At 41.1% G+C, this 16,453-nt stretch overlaps 1 protein-coding gene across 5 annotated transcripts in view; it reads right to left on the reverse strand.

Annotated features, from left to right (window-relative positions):
• AOAH (acyloxyacyl hydrolase) overlaps nucleotides 1-16,453 on the reverse strand; it is a 112,121-nt gene that overhangs the window by 51,372 nt on the left and 44,296 nt on the right. For all 5 annotated transcript variants that reach the window (XM_034761210.1, XM_034761208.1, XM_034761209.1 and 2 more), the window contains exons 10-12: nucleotides 16,348-16,396; nucleotides 15,451-15,499; nucleotides 13,946-14,040 (exon numbers count right to left, since the gene is read on the reverse strand). In XM_034761210.1, the coding sequence (XP_034617101.1) occupies nucleotides 13,946-14,040; nucleotides 15,451-15,499; nucleotides 16,348-16,396 (193 nt within the window). The remainder of the gene's footprint in view (nucleotides 1-13,945; nucleotides 14,041-15,450; nucleotides 15,500-16,347; nucleotides 16,397-16,453) is intronic.

The following is a 16,453-nucleotide window of genomic DNA, read 5'->3' on the forward strand; positions in this document are numbered from 1 at the left end:
GGGGGGGGGGGGGGGGGGGGGGGGGGGGGGGGGGGGGGGGGGGGGGCGGGGGTTTGGGCGGCGCTCCGGGAGTTTGGGCGGCCCAGCGCGGCGCTCCAGGGGGGGCGGGGGTTTGGGCGGCATGGCACAGCGCTCAGGGGGTTTTGGCGGTCTGGCGCGGCGCTCGGGGGGGTTCGGCGGCCCAGCACTCTGGGGGTTTTGGGTGACCCAGCGCTTGGGAGGGGGGCGGCCCAGCATGGCAATCAGGGGGACAGGGGTTTCGGCGGCCCGGCGTTGGGGGGGGGTTGGTGGCGTGGCACTGGGGGGGGGGGGTTACGGTAGGGTGGCGCTCTTCTTTTTTGCCTGGGGCGGCAAAAAAGTTAGAGCCGGCTCTGTTGGGAACTCTGCACAAGTGAAGGAGTTTAAGCACACGATTTGGCTGGTCACTTTTGAAATTTTGGCCTAAAATATGTTTATTATAAGAGAGGAAGTGAAATGCTTAAAATAAAATCAGTAAATATAAAATAATGTTTAAGATCCCTTATCAATTACAGAATACACATGTAAGGCTTAAAAAAGATGATGAAATGTATTTTAAAACAAAAGCATCTAAAACCACTTCTTTCTTTAGGACCTGCCAACACTGGGCTGGGAACTGTTGTCACTGAACAAGTTTTCTAGTGTGATTTTAAAATGGTTCTCAGGCTAATTTAGGTTAAATACCTGTATGGTATAGCCAGCACCTAGCCATGTTAAACCTGACTTGGAAACCATGTATTAGCTTAGAACTATGTTCCAACCTAAAACTGTATTCCAGTTTAGCACAGACCCTGATCCATCGAAGTACTTAAGGCCAGACTTTTAACAATATTTAAGCTCCAGATGATGCAGACAGGTGCCTAGCGGGATTTTCAAAAGTGCCTAGGGCCTATCTGCATCTTTAGGTGCCTAGATGCCTTTAAAAATCTGGTCCTCAAACTCTACAGGGATGTCATTTAGAGAGTGTGTTTTAACCTAAAAAGATACATTCTAGCTTAACCTAACATGCAAACATGTCCTAGTCTAGAAGGGGGCCCTAGCTGAGTTCTACATTAGAATGGTATTCAAGCATGGCCTAGTTTAAACACCATATTCTAGACTAGCCTGGTTTGGAAATGATGATGCACGCTAGGAACCAGACTTTAGCAGAAAACAATTAGAAGGCTGTTCCAGCCTACTTTTGAAACTGTATTCTAGCCTCAAATGTTATTCCAGCTAAGTCTAGTTATGAAGCAGTATTCTAGCGTAGGAATCATTTTCTGGCAGCGTCTTAGCCTAGGATGGTAGTATAGCCTCGCCATTTGGAAATTATGTGCTAGCTTGAAGAGCCACATTTAGGGAAGTCAAAACAATGGGTGATTGTGCACACAGTTACCAAGCTATGCTGAAATCAAGTGAGCCTGAATCAAAGAACCTTCCCCTCGCTGTAGGGAAATATTTTACAAAGGGAGTTCGGCACCTAATCCTCATCTGAGCCTATGAAAATTTTCCCCGTCCATACTAAACATGATGGCTGAGATTTCCAAAGCCACCTAAGGGATTTGGTCTGGGATACACAGTTCCCATTCAATGTAATGGGAATTGCTTGCTTGATTTTAATGGGAAAGTAGGTCTCAAGGCCCCATGTCAGCTTTGAAAATCTCAGCCTGTGTTTCTGTTCTAACAGCATAAATAAGTAATTATTAAAACCGCAGACCCTGTTTCTTTACGTGTTTAACATTCCTAATTTGCAACACTGCAGGTTTAAAATTAGCAAAATAAAAATCCAATTTCTCAACAAAACAGTATCCTGAGGACCAAAACGTTTGCTTATAGAAAATAGCAAGAACTTTGCAGGGGATGAGACTGAAGCTAGAGCATGGATGATTCTGTACCGACAATATTCAATTTCAGCAAACATAGCGCCTGATCCAGCTCCCATTGAAATGGCCAGATGGCCATTAACTTCAATGGTGCAGGAACAAGCCTGGTGCACAGTTTTCAGACTATGCTTTCTTCATGAGCTAGGCATCTAAAAAGTGAGGAAAATATTTCTTGCATGAAGGGATATGAGACGTGAATGTGAACCAATTATTTCATTTAAAGACCAGAGCCACTCTGCTCTTGGGTAAACAGATATTTATTGCATCATAGCTAGATTAAGGATTTATTTTGCTCTTGTTACAGCATGAAATCAAAACCTACTGAGTTCAGGAACATTTATCTAAAATTCAACTTCCTAGAAGAAGTGTCACCAGCATTTCAGACCAGGAAGGTATAGGGCCTTTACCTTCAAAAGAATCACCTTTCAAACGAGATTTAGAGGTAATCTCCTATCCTAGACACATTATAATAGGAAAGTGCTGCATTTTGTAAGTCAATTCTAAGCAGATGGCCAGAGTAGCAGGAGGGCAATATCCTTTGCTAGACACGAAAGTCTTTTTTAAACATGAGTTGTTCAGAAAAGCCCACCACATAAAAAAATCTACAGTACTTTTCCACTTCCATTAACCCCTCTAAAGACACATATCTCTGTGCTATAAACTTTGTATTTCAATGTCAAAGAGACACATCACCCATGCTGAATGTTTCTATGGGGGGAGGGGAATTAACACCGCACAAAACATGCTAGACCCAAGATCCACTGATGGGAGTGAAGCTGAACCTGAGTTGTATCAACCCTCCTTGCCCTGTCAAAGATCTTCCATGTGACCTCTGTATGTTTGAGGCTCTGGTGATTTAAGGGTAGTGTGTCAGAACTGATAATTAGGGCCCTACCAAGTTCATGGTCCATTTTGGTCAATTTCACGGTCATAGGATTTTAAAAATCGTAAATTTCATGATTTCAGCTATTTAAATCTGAAATGTCACGGTGTTGTAATAGTAGGGGTCCTGACTCGAAAAGGAGTCGTGTGTGTGTGTGTGTGGGGGGGGGGGTCGCAAGGTTATTTTAGGGGGGGATTGCGGTACTGCTACCCTTACTTCTGTTTCTGTTTCTGCACTGTTTCTGGTGGTGGCGCTGTCTTCAGAGCTGGGCAGCGGCAGCTCTGCCTCTGTGCAGAAGTAAGGATGGCATAGTATGATATTGCCACCCTTACTTCTGTGTTGCTGCTGGTGGGGCGCTACCTTCAGAGCTGGGTGCTCGGCCAATAGCCGCTGCTCTCCGGCCGCCCAGCTCTGAAGGCAGCGCAGAAATAAGGGTGGCAATACTGGGACCCCCTAAAATAACCTTGTGACCCCCTGCAACTCCCTTTTGGGTCAGGCCTCCCAATTTGAGAAACACTGGTCTCCCCCACGAAATCTGTATAGTAAAGGGTAAAAGCACACAAAAGATCAAATTTCACGGGGGGAGACTAGATTTCATGGTCCGTGATGTGTTTTTCATGGTTGTGAATTTGGTAGGGCCCTACTGATAAGGGACAGAGCCACTCATCTGCTGTAAAACACATGAAGACTTACTTTCTAACACTCTCAGCATCAATTCTTATATATTGTTGCTCCTTGTATTCAAATCCCTCAGAGCAGGCATTAGGAATCGGGGGCTGGTGAGGGGGTTTTAGGTCAATGGATCAAGGGAGAACAGTGGAAGCCTTAATCCTCCATGACTGTCTCAGGATAGAAAGGTTTTACCTGTTGTGACCAGGACCCCAGTGGGGGCCAGCTGAGGTTACTCAATTAAGGTGAACTGCAAATAATGGGGTAGACAATCCCCCAAAAGCTGGTGGATATTCCAAGATTTAGATTTATCAAGCCAGCATAAAACAGATTTTTTATTACCTCACTGGTTGCCCAGAAGCCAACAACACAGTTTCCTTGAAGAAACCCAGCCTCAGGCCTTCATCCAGGGACCCAAGTCAAATATGATGAAGATTTCTGAAAATCTTATTTCATCATATAAAAGAAAATCCCAATCCCAAAGGATCAGTTGCATCCGAAGAAGTGAGGTTTTTACTCACGAAAGCTTATGCCCAAATAAATCTGTTAGTCTTTAAGGTGCCACCAGACTCCTTGTTGTTTTTATAGATACAGACTAACATGGCTACTCCCTGATACTTGGCTCCCAGGTTAATGAATATTCGAGATTTTACCCAAATACATCTACAGCCAATTCTTATTATCTAAACTAAAATTTATTAAAAAAGAAAAGGGAGACAGTATGGTTAAAATACATACAGACATGAGTTCAATTCTTGAGGTTCAGATTCATAGCAGAGATGGTGAGCTTTGTAGTTGCAAAGAGTTCCTTTAGAATTTAGTTCCTAGGTTATAGTCCAATGTCCAATATCAATCCAGATTGTACCAACTTAACTGGGATCTCGTCTTGTGGCTTAAGCTTTCCCTGATGAAGCTTAAGCAGATCTGAGCTATCAGGATCAGGACCCAATGATCTTTTATACAGTTTTCTAGCCTCTACCTGACCATACAGTCCTGGGTAAACAATAGGCTTTTGATGTAATCTTCTGTTTCCTGAACACCACCAGTAATTAGTTACACAAATTAACATAGGGCAATTTATCCATTTGGCAGTTTATCACAAACTTTAAAGAGACATATAGACAATGACATTATTTCATCCAAGATTCATCTAAATGTTAATATTCCCTTTTGAGCTCTGAATTAGTAGCTATAGTGACAGCCAGGAACTGTCTGTTTACATGGCTAGCATTTAAGACACACACAATTAGTATCACTTCTAACTTCTAACAATATAGGTTTGCCTTTCAAAGTTCTAGCCTATTGACCATGAATGGCCCTAATTACCATTTGCATAGTTTTCTAACATGACTTTAAAGATTGGCTCTAGGTCATCCAGCCTGCAAGCTGCTTTTTGGCCATGAATTATATTTTGTATAGGATTTGCTGCAATTATATAGCAGTGGTAGCAATAATGATTTGCATGATTATATTTTAGACAACGTCACATCTGTGGACATTTGGTCATCTGAGGACTGGAGGAGAAGAGGTCATACTCCCATCTGCTTGTAGTTTTCAAACCACAGTCCCTTCCTACCACACGATACAATGGAATCGCTGCAGATTTTTTGCCACCTGCACTCAGTTCTCCCATGAATTTTCCTGTGGAAAGGCATGATATGGGCCAGAGAGTTTAAGTGTCTGTCCTGACTTTCATTTTACTGGGTCAAAATTTTGAAAATGGGATGCCTAATTGTAGGGATCTAAAATCCATATTTAGACATCTGTGGGCTGATTTTTCAGAAGTGCAGAGTAACCTGCCGTTTGCATTGAACTCAGTGAGGCTGTGAATGCTCAAAACCTCTAAAAAAATAATCAGATCTCTTCTGTAAGTGCCTAAAGATAGATTTATCTACCTAAATTTAGTCACCCACGTTTGAAAGTCTGGGTCTCATTTATGCTGATGATTGTTAAATTATCCAACATGATAACCTGAGATTTCTTAAGTAAGAAGATTTGATCATTTATTCTATAATTCTCCCCTGGTTCAGCCTGACTTCCACCGCATGGCAGAGCAGGAACAGCCAGCATAACAAGGCACAACAGACATTCCTCAGAGTCTCTTTACTAAACTCCCAGTCTCTCCTGGAAAATTCTTGCCTAATCTAATTAGCTTTAAAACAGCAGTTAATAGTCTCCTGTGGTGTGGTGTTGTTGAACTGAAGGGTGCATAGAATTGCTGTAGACTGTAAACTTCACCCTTTAATAAATCTGAAAAGGCAGCATATTCATTTCCCACTCCCCACAAGATTTAAATACTCCAGGAAAAACATTTCCTTTGTGAACTTCCATCTTCGAGTCATTTTGGGAGGCAATGAATGTTGAGAAAAACTGGTCAGTAACTCACTTTTCCACGTATTTATTCACAGGAAGGTTGGAGGAATCAAAGCAAAGTGTATTGTAATAAATTAACAGTAGCTATGTGACATGGGGAGCTAAGTGGTGCAGTAGGTTAATGCACTAATCTTTTTCCCACTGGAGGCCTAAATTCATGTTCTTGCGGTCTCAATTAAGGATGATTTTGGTGGCATTAGGATGTGACTAGCCTACTCTCTCTGTGTTCACAACCCAAAACCACATGTGATTAGCAATTCCTGCTTAAGAAAGGCTTAAGAGCAGAGAACTTTTAGGTTAAATTTTAGGCAGGCTGACAAAGCCCTGTAGGTAAAGATGTGCACTACTTGAACTCACTGGCATTGGCTCAAGATAATGCTATTAGCCGTTCCTTTTCACATGCACCAAAATTCACCTCAATTTTAGCCACTCATTTATGCTGTCAGAAAAAACTCAGATGTAGTGTAGTAAATCTTTTCACAAACAAAGTGATCAAGTGATAAGGGACATGTTGCTTGTTGCCTTTAATCTACACTCTCTCCCTAACTAAGAACTATTTTCTTTACATGAAAGAAAAATTAACAATTTTCCTGAACAAATTCATATTCAACTAGAATTTCATTTAAACATGTACATGAAGTATATTTAACAATAATATTTAGCACTATATATTTTCAAAATGCTTGAGAAACAATTAATATTCACAACCCCCTTGCTGTGCTCAGACCAATAGACTACAATGTTCATTCTCATGATAAACTACAAATCAAATCAAATGTAATTATTGCAGCTGTTTGAGCAAAGATGTTTAACTACATTTAGCATGCCATGCTCCGTATAATTTTACATTAACGTTTAACTGTCCTATTTTCCCAGGTTGGTAGGAGAGTTTGCATAGGGCACAGTAAAAAAATAACTTGTTTCTGTTATCCTGAGCCTCATGGAGCCATTATACGTGTGCAAAGTGAGGGTAAAATCATACCAAAGCAGAATGGTAGAATTTTACACTAATTTTTCACTGGCATAAATAACTACATGCGGTGCAGGGCAACAGAGAAACAAGTTCTATGTGTACAAATCAGCATGTCCAAACTTTTAAAAGTTTGATTGGAGAACTTGGATACTGGTACAAACAAAAGGACACACAAGCCTAAGACCAAGGGATAGCAGCTAATGGGGCTGCTCCCATGTTTTGTTTGTTGAAGGTCTTAGGTTCTATCCCCATGTATAACGCATGGTGTCTGTGTCTGAGGTTTTATATTTTTACACAAGCATTTCTTCCAAATTCCACCATTCAATGATCACATAAGTTCTCCTTTTAAAAAGTTAGGATGGCAAGTGAATATAGTGCTCATGAAAGATGTCAGCTGGACAAAAACAAAGTCTTCTATTTCTCACCACTCTCCTGTTGATGTGCCTTAACCCTGACCTAGAGAGACCACTTCTAGGAATAAAAGGATAGCACAGTCTCCCTGTGCACTCTGTCCTTGAGATCTCTAATGAGCCTGCCAACTGGTTCTGCGGAGGGTTTTTGTCTACCCGGTGCTACATTGAGAAGATCAGTCCATTTCACATACTGGCCACTCAACAGCTATCAGACTGTAACAACATTCAATCCTAGTCCAACTGGGCTATATTCAAACCACTGATTTAGAAGTGAAAGCTTCTATATCCTGTTATCAACCCCCTGACCTATCCAGTCAGGGGAGGATTTAAGTGTGGATCATTGAATAAGCCCAGTACTCAGAGAAGTCCAATGCCCAGCCAAAATCAGAAAGCAGTACTGAGTCAGACTAGAGCATGACAGCAACAGTAGGAGGTGTGCGTCACAGTGGGTTGCTGCCAGCTGCTGCCTGCTCCTAGGAAACTAACATTAGCACCAGTTGAGGGTATGAGGACAAGAGGCATTCAGCTCCCTAATATAACTCACTCACAGAGGCCACTTTGTCACCCAAGGGAACAGGGGAGGAAGGGAAAGCAGCAGGCAGAGTGCCTCCTAACTAAGAAGAGGTAGGACCCGCAACCATATTAGCAGGTGTCATAACTATAAAGGGAAGGGTAACAGCTGTCCTGTGTACAGTACTATAAAACCCCTCCTGGCCAGAGACTCCAAAATCCTTTTACCTGTAAAGGGTTAAGAAGCTCAGGTAACCTGGTTGACACCTGACCCAAAGGACCAATAAGGGGACAAGATACTTTCAAATCTTGGGGGGGGGGGGAGGCTTTTGTTTGTGCTCTTTGTTTTGGGGGTTGGTCACTCTTGGGACTGAGAGGGACCAGACATCAATCCAGGCTTTCCAAATCTTTCTGAACAAGTCTCTCATATTTCCAAGTTGTAAGTAAACTGCCAGGCGAGGCGTGTTAGTTTTTATCTTTGTTTTCTCAACTTGTAAATGTACCTTTTTGCTAGAGTGTTTATCTCTGTTTGCTGTAACTTTGAACCTAAGGCTAGAGGGGATTCCTCTGGGCTCTTTAAGTTTGATTACCCTGTAAAGTTAGTTTCCATCCTGATTTTACAGAGATGATTTTTACCTTTTTCTTTAATTAAAAGCCTTCTTTTTAAGAACCTGATTGATTTTTCCTTGTTTTTAGATCCAAGGGGGTTGGATCTTGATCCACCAGGAGTTGGTGGGAGGTAGGAGGGGGGATGGTTAATTTCTCCTTGTTTTAAGATCCAAGGGGGTTGGATCTTGATCCACCAGGAGTTGGTGGGAGGTAGGAGGGGGGATGGTTAATTTCTCCTTGTTTTAAGATCCAAGGGGTTTGGATCTGTATTCACCAGGGAATTGGTGAAGAGTCTCTCAAGGCTACCCAGGGAAGGGAATTAGCACATTTGGGAGTGGTGGCAGCGGACCAGATCTAAGCTGGTAGTTAAGCTTAGAAGTTTTCATGCAGGCCCCCACATTTGTACCCTAAAGTTCAGAGTGGGGAAGCAGCCTTGACAGCAAGTACATATGACGCCACCATGGATGCAGCAGGCCTCCCTTCAGTCCCTCAAGTCATGACTAGCGAATGAGCTGAGAGACAGGGAATTGTGGGAAACATGGTTACACCTAGGCAACTGAGGCATGTTACTGAGCTAGGGTGCCAGGCTGCCTGGAAGTGTGTAGACTGGCTGGCAACTGACTGAGCAACGCAGGGGAAGGGCACGCCCCTGGCACCAGTGAGAGGGGGAGGCTGACAAGGATGAAATGGAAGTTACAAGGGAATCCGTTTGATTCTGGTGAGAGCAGGCCTGCTTTGCCTGGGCACAAAGCAAGGACCAGTCAGTCCGTGATGGGCTGGATTGGATGGGACTGCACTACTTGAGTAGGAAGAAAGTTAATGAGTCTTTCAGGGCTTGGGGAGACTACGAGGAAGAGCCTGATAGGGATTGCTTCATCTGGGCTGAGAAGAGACAAAGAGAGAGGAAATGTCTATTTCAGGAATGAGGTGGCTGGAATGTCTCTCTAGGAGAGACTGAAATTTTGAGGAAGCCCCACAATGTTAGTGCCTCTGAGACTCAGCTAGCTTTAATCCACCCCTGCATCCAATCCTCCAGCAAATAGTTTTTTAAATCAGAAGAAGCTATTGGATTAATCTTAACTATGCTAGGGTTAAACCTGTACTAATAAGAAACTGGGTAAGCCTGACACATCTTAAAGCAGATGCTGTCAGTGTTTTCCCCAGGAATTGAAATGGGGGAGGAGGGATGATCGAATTTACAGGGTGGAGGGGTCAGGGCCAATGAGAGGTGAGACCATGAGGGTGACAGTGGGCTGTTTGGCACCACAGTAAAAACTGAAAAATGTTTTATGATCATTTTATTAGATTTAACTCATGTTTTAAAATCATCACACAAATTAAAGTTGGCTATTCAAGCCTTCTATAAAGCACTACATCTACGTCCGTCTTGGTTTCTTGTTATAATTTTGCACAACTCTGTTAATACACTTCTTGAATGCAATGCGTTCATCTTTGGTGGCTTCTTGTGTGCCTAGTATTTCCATTCCTTCAATTGATATGCTCATTAGTTCATTCACATAATCAGGCAGAAGGCAACTTCTTTCAGAACACAAAATTCTATTCAATGATGAAAAAGAACACTCAACTGTAGTTGTTGTGACTGGGAGTAGCAAGAGATGAATTTCTACTTCTTTCATCCCAGGAAACAGCATAAAGATTGGATCAAGCCACTAGTGATGATAAAAAAGAAGTTGAAGTCAAATCTTCATTCATTCGTCATATGCTATTCTACTCTGTGTTCAAATTCTCTGTTTTGTCCTGAGCACATGGCAGCCCCATTGCTAGTAGTGCCTCACGCCACTCAACTGTCAATGTTTTATAGGACGAGGATCTGTAAAAGCTACGTAGAGGTTGAGTAGAATCTAGAAGTCGCAGTTGTAGATTTTTAAGAATCAAGTCTGTGTACTTTTTCAGTTGTCTTAACAAACACTTCTTGTCCTCTTCACTTAAGGATTCAATATAAATGCCTTCATCAGTCAACTTCTGGACTGAAGTCTTTGCTTCTTCCAGTACTTTTTCAGTGGATAGCTCTCTAATTGATCCAAATGTAGCTTCTATTGCTGGACAAAGATATACTACTGTTGTAGCAGATGCCTGGATGGCATTGTTTAATGACCCAAGTGATTTCAACAGTAGACTTACAAGAGAGAGAATAGCAATAGTCTTCTCTGAATGTAGTAGCAAAAATAATCCACCAGCCTCACTACTTAGATCCATCCCATCTTGGTAGATACTTTCCAAAGTCGGTAATAATGGCTGGAGTAATTTTAAAACAACAGCCAAGGATTGTTCATGAAAAGCCAGAGGGTTTTCCCAGGTTGGACTAATTTGAACTTCAGTCCCAGTATATCTTCTATATTTTCCAACATATTCAGTCTTTTGGGGCTCTTGCTGAAAAAATAATATAATGAAGACATTAAATGTATAGCTTTTAAAATGTCTTTTGAAAAGTCTGCAGCTTGTACTAGTGCTAGTTGGAGTAGATGGCCTCTGCAGTGTGTATAGGAGAGATTAGGATTACACTTTTCTCTGAGCAAAGCTTGTACTCCACCAGGTCTTCCAGAGAAGTTTGTAGCTCCATTAAATGCACAAGCAGCCATCTGTTTGGGGTCCAATTGATAAGCATTTAACTTCTCTAAGATGTGGGTTGTCACAGATGCAGCCGATGTGTCTTTTATAACTTGAACATGTAGAAATGCATCTACTGGCCTACACTGACATCAAGAAAACATACACAATGACTTAATAATTGATGCCCATTTGCACGGTGCATTCATCAGCCATGTATGCAAATTTTTTGAATGCAGTGAGAGAGTTCTTCACTTTTTCAACTGTTGAACCTTTCACTATTGCACTACATGCTTCTAGCCAGTCAGTTGAGTTTCTTGCAGAAAGATAGTGAGCATTTGCTGGTCTTGTTCGGAACCAGTGTTCATCTTCAGGATGAACAAGTGACAATGCACTTAACATTGGCCTCCAGTTTGTAGTGTGTGGAATTTCTTGCTTAAATAGAAAGTATGATGTTTGTTCGCATGAACTGTGTTGTGTCTCCAGCATTCTTAACAGCCTCATTAACACTCACTGGTGTTGTCCTTGGTCAGTGGAGACTCAGAGGTGCTTTTACATGAGTTCACCTCCCAGGTGGGGGGCAAGAAGATACCTTGCTTGTTCCTCCAGCTGCTCACTGTTCACTCTGGACACTGTTGTTTGTTGTGCCACTTTTCACTCCATTGTTCCATTGCCAATGGCCCTGTGCCATCACCTTCTGCTGCCACCTGCCACTGTGACCTCTGTGAGTTGGTCTCTTGAGGTTCCACCCGGCTCTCAGTGATTTCAGCTGAGCTCTCAGTGGGGAAATCTTGCTGCTAGTGCAGACTGGGCCATCTCTTCCACAGAAACACTGTCCCACAGCAGGTCTAAGCACTTAGACCTGATTATCAGTGATTTCAGCTGTAGTGGTCACTTAACAAAACAAAAGACTAACTATGGAGCCTAGTCAGCTCTGTCTTTAAACAGTGGAGAGGGGCAGGTCAAACAGTACTTGTGACTCAGGCAGACCATCAAGCAAAACACCTGTCCCCACCCTCTCTCTTGATGCCCTCAATCAGCACAGGCTAAGTACAGTTCTACTGCCTTTTACTCAGACAATAACAACATTTCATTACCCCCCTGCATTCAAGTGATTTGTAACCCAACCCCAGCCAAAATCTATCACTTGGGCAACACAGCTCTGTTTGCTGGATACCTAGGTAGATTAGGTGTGAATGTAAATACAATCTGGTCCTGAAGCCTTCCCCCTCTGCCCCCCCCCCCCCCGAGCTCCCAGCTCATCACTAGCAGTCAGGGAGAGCTCATTTAGACTTTGCTTACAAATCATAATTTGAAATTATTAGGTTGGCCAACATCACCGAACTGAATGCACTGACATTGTCATAAAAACAACAGCTGTATAAGGAAGCTAGTCTATGTTCATACTTTTCAAATCTATTATACTTTTTCAGATACACGTATTTTATTATGCACTTTATATGCTTTTAAAGTGTGTATTAATGTTTCAATTTAAATTCAATTTCCCAAACAATCACGAAATTGGCAACAGTGCATGTAACTAGTTCCCAAAACTGGGAGGGGGGGTGTTGGGGAAATTCAGAGGGGGGTGTGGGGAAATCCCTGGATGCTGTAAACCAATTTTTGTTGCATTTCGTACAGAGAATATGCTCTGAGTATGAAAGGTTATGGGCCAAGTTTCAGCCTAGAGAAACTGTTTATAGAAAAGTTCTAAACTCTGAACATCAGTGATTTGTAATAGAAATGCTGACAGTATAAAACTGTAGCTTGAATGCATCACTTTATTATTGTATTGTTATTGTCATCGTCATCATCATCATCATCATCACTATTATTACCATATTTATTAGACAAGTTAATCTTAATTATCATTACCACTAATTCATTATGTTCCTTCATCAGCTCTGTCATCAATGTCATTCCTATAATCATCTCTCAAACTACTAACGAAGAAAAACAACTGCTAATCTAGAATATTTAAATCAGTTTGGCTTTGCAAATGAAAGATGGAAAACGCATACAATTCTGATTGAAATTTGCAAGCCTCCAGTAATGCTGTAATTATTGGGACAGAATATTTTCTTTTAAAATGGCACATTTTCCATGTTCCTCTTCCTCTAGGGCCAGTGTGAGTTTAGCATGTTACAGAAAAATTCAGTCTCTTTGGCTAACTTGTGTCACTTGTGAGCAATCCCTCTGCTGCTGACCCAAGTGCAGTGCCGATATACTCCAGAGGGATTAATATACAGCTCTTCTCAAGTAGAGGGTCAAATCTGTGCAACACAAGGGAGCCTGTTCAGGGAAGAATAAAGAGGAGGAATGGGGCATCTTGGAAGATTCCCCTTCACCAACAAGTGGAAATTTTTTTAAGTGACTTACTCCTCTTGCCTTTTTATTCCACCACAGTGAATGGCATTGCACTATCTGCATCCTTAGCATAATTAACATTCGGGCTTTTTTTCCATTTGAAAAACATGGAGATCATACGGAGATATGATCCAAATGAAGATCCATCATTATGGTATTGATAGAGTACCCCGTACAATCTCTTTCCTTTAAGCCTAGTGTAATGAATACAATAAATCCTACTGACTTCATTGAGTCTGTTTATGTAAATAGTATTTAATGTAGGAAAGGATTCCAGAACTGGGCCCACTGATAGCAAAACCACATTCTCCTTTTGTTCAAGGAGTGCGTTTATAAAGCCAAATGTCCTGGGTTCTATCTCCTGTGCAATAGTGGAGCTTTGGGGCCAAATTCTTTGCTGACCTAATTCCACTCATGTCAAAGGAGTCATGGCAGCAAAGAATTTTCACCTTTATCTTTATCTTATAATTTTTTTTTTTAAAGAACCCCTTGGCAGTGTTCTGGCGTAGATTGGGATGTTTCCCCTTCCTAAGACTCTCCAGAATTCATTCCAATGGAGATTTCCTCCAAAAATGTGATGGATTTCCAAAACAAAGGGCATTTTGCACCTGTTCTCTTTTGGCACCCTCTATAATAAGAGAGAAGGCAAATATCAATCCGAGGCTGGCACCGCTTCAAGGATCAGAACAGAATTCCTTACCAGAGACATCTGTGCTGTTGTCATCCATTCAGGAGGGATGTGAAAGTGAGCTCCAGCTGAATCTCCCAACAGAATGATTCCCTTGGACTCTGCATCTAATAAGTACATTTCATTAATAGTTTTAAAATTCCCTTGGCCTTTGTCACACCGTAAAGTGAATCTCTGTATAAAAAACAACAAGATTAAGATAAAAAGACACAGCACTGGTAGATTCAGTGTGTAAAATGGAAATAGGGCATTGGCCACTATTTGTGTTTGAAATGTGTTCATTTCAGTTCCTAGAATGGGAGATTTTCACTCCATCTGCACCAAAAGCCTGCCTAAACAGATGTGCCAACAATCTAAGAAAAACAAGTAGGCATGCTGTATGAATAAGAGAAAGAACTTCTTGCTTAATGAGAAAGATTCCCATAAGATTTTATTCAAATTGTTATTTTAACACAGGCTCTGCTGTGAAGCTAACATTCATTTTTTCTACCTATGGAATATTTATTAAAAATACTTAAAATCAAACATTTAGGGAAATCAGAATACTCAGGGAATTGGTAATGACTCATATTAAGAGTAGATTTGTGAGTCAGGGGCTCTCAAGGTAATTTCATTGGAACAATCTAGCTTTTTAATAATTAATGTTACTTAGCACTTGAGTGGTACTTTCTGTCTAAAATGACAAAGAGCTTTGCAGAGGAGCTTTTCACCTTTCAGTCACTAATTTAATGTGAGTCAAGGTAGGTTTGAAAGTTGTTATTATGGTTTCTTAATATTAGTATATTATAATACTAGTGTATCTAAATAAATAAATGGAGATATACCTATCTCCTAGAACTGGAAAGGACCCTGAAAGGTCATTGAGTCCAGTCCCCTGCCTTCACTAGCAGGACCAAGTACTGATTTTGCCCCAGATCTCTAAGTGGCCCCTTCAAGCATTGAACTCACAATGCTGGGTGTAGCAGGCCAATGCTCAAACCACTGAGCTATCCCTCCCCCTTTACCTAGAGCTATATATGGCCTGAGTTGTTAGTGTCAGTCCATTTCCTAGTGGATAGATAGCCATGCCAGGAAAAATATCATCACTACAACTGGCAACATTATTGGCATTTCCAGCAGAGTGATGGACTGGATGTGCATAGAAACTAAACTGTCCTCTCACTCCTAGAGGAAGATCTTACAAGTTCAGCTTGAGGCACATTGGCAGGATGAAGAAGAGTCTGTACCTGGTCTATGAATAAAAAAATCAAATTCCAATGCTCTCAGCTGGGTCTCTCTCAGCTCTAAAGTCAGTTTTAAAATCATTTTTCTAAACTGATATTGATATTATAACAGCACATGCCCTTTGAGTTTTCCCCTCACATCAAAGTAAAGAGTGAATTTGCCATTTTTGTCATTATAAAGAAGCTGTGAAATCTGTCATCTTTTCTCTGGATTTACAATGATAATGACTGTTTGTATAAAAACATGTGTAACATAAATATTGTATTAGCCATGTATTAAATTTAATTATTTACCTTTACAGAATTTTTTCTCATACGGAATTCCATCTTTTGGATCTACACCCTGTTAGAGGAGAAAAGGAAAGAGAAGTCTATTTAATACCTGCAAAGTGACAGCACAAATCAAATAGGAAGACTACCATTTGGATTATTGGCTTTTCAGAACTGTCACATCATAATAATATTGATTTAATTCAGTGGATGTTTATTCATGACGTTAATTCTTTTATAACTAAGTTTTTGTCTGGGAGTCTTTTTTTTAAATACAGATCACAAGGAAGTTTAAAGTTCTTGCTATGTCACTGGACTTTTGTGATAAATCCAATGTAAATCTAAACAGCATGCTGTTTTGATTTACATTGGATTTGATGTCTCTTGCAAATGCTGCACTCATAAAACTGATATTTTTTCCATATTTGCCAGTAGATAATTTAATTTCCCAATGGTCTCCAGCTATGCCTGTGGAAGCACCATTATTACTTCAGTGAATTCTTTTTTGGATGTTGCACTTACGGACCCTCATAAGGCGCCTGAAACTTTGGCAAAACAACCACCCACACAACACCTCAAAACAAAACACCAGACCGGGAAACACTTGCATATTTGGGTTTTATTGTTACAAACCTGAAGTATGGTGAGGTTTCCTGCCTTAGGGTCATGTTTCAGAATGTTCTGGATGCATCTCTTCACCCACCCACCCACCGTAGTGTCCTTTATTCACAAGGATATTCCGCAAGTAGACCAAGTGACTTCAGTGGTATTACTTGCGATATCACAATCTGGTATGCAAATGAAATTAGTCTAAATACTTACAGACTAATTCTAAAATAGGGGGGTGGATGGGTGGAAGGGAAGAAGAAGAGAAGGGAGGGGGAAATCAGGAAGAAATTTCAAGATTTAACATTTACTTACCCATATACCATTACAGTTAGAATCCCTTTCCACATCCCAGTTATCTGGGCTAATACAGAATTACAAAAAGAGATATGGCATTAAAAAAATAATAAAATAGGGTTAA

This window comes from Trachemys scripta, chromosome 2 (genome assembly GCF_013100865.1).
Source record: "Trachemys scripta elegans isolate TJP31775 chromosome 2, CAS_Tse_1.0, whole genome shotgun sequence".
In the NCBI taxonomy this organism is placed as follows: Eukaryota; Metazoa; Chordata; order Testudines; family Emydidae; genus Trachemys; species Trachemys scripta.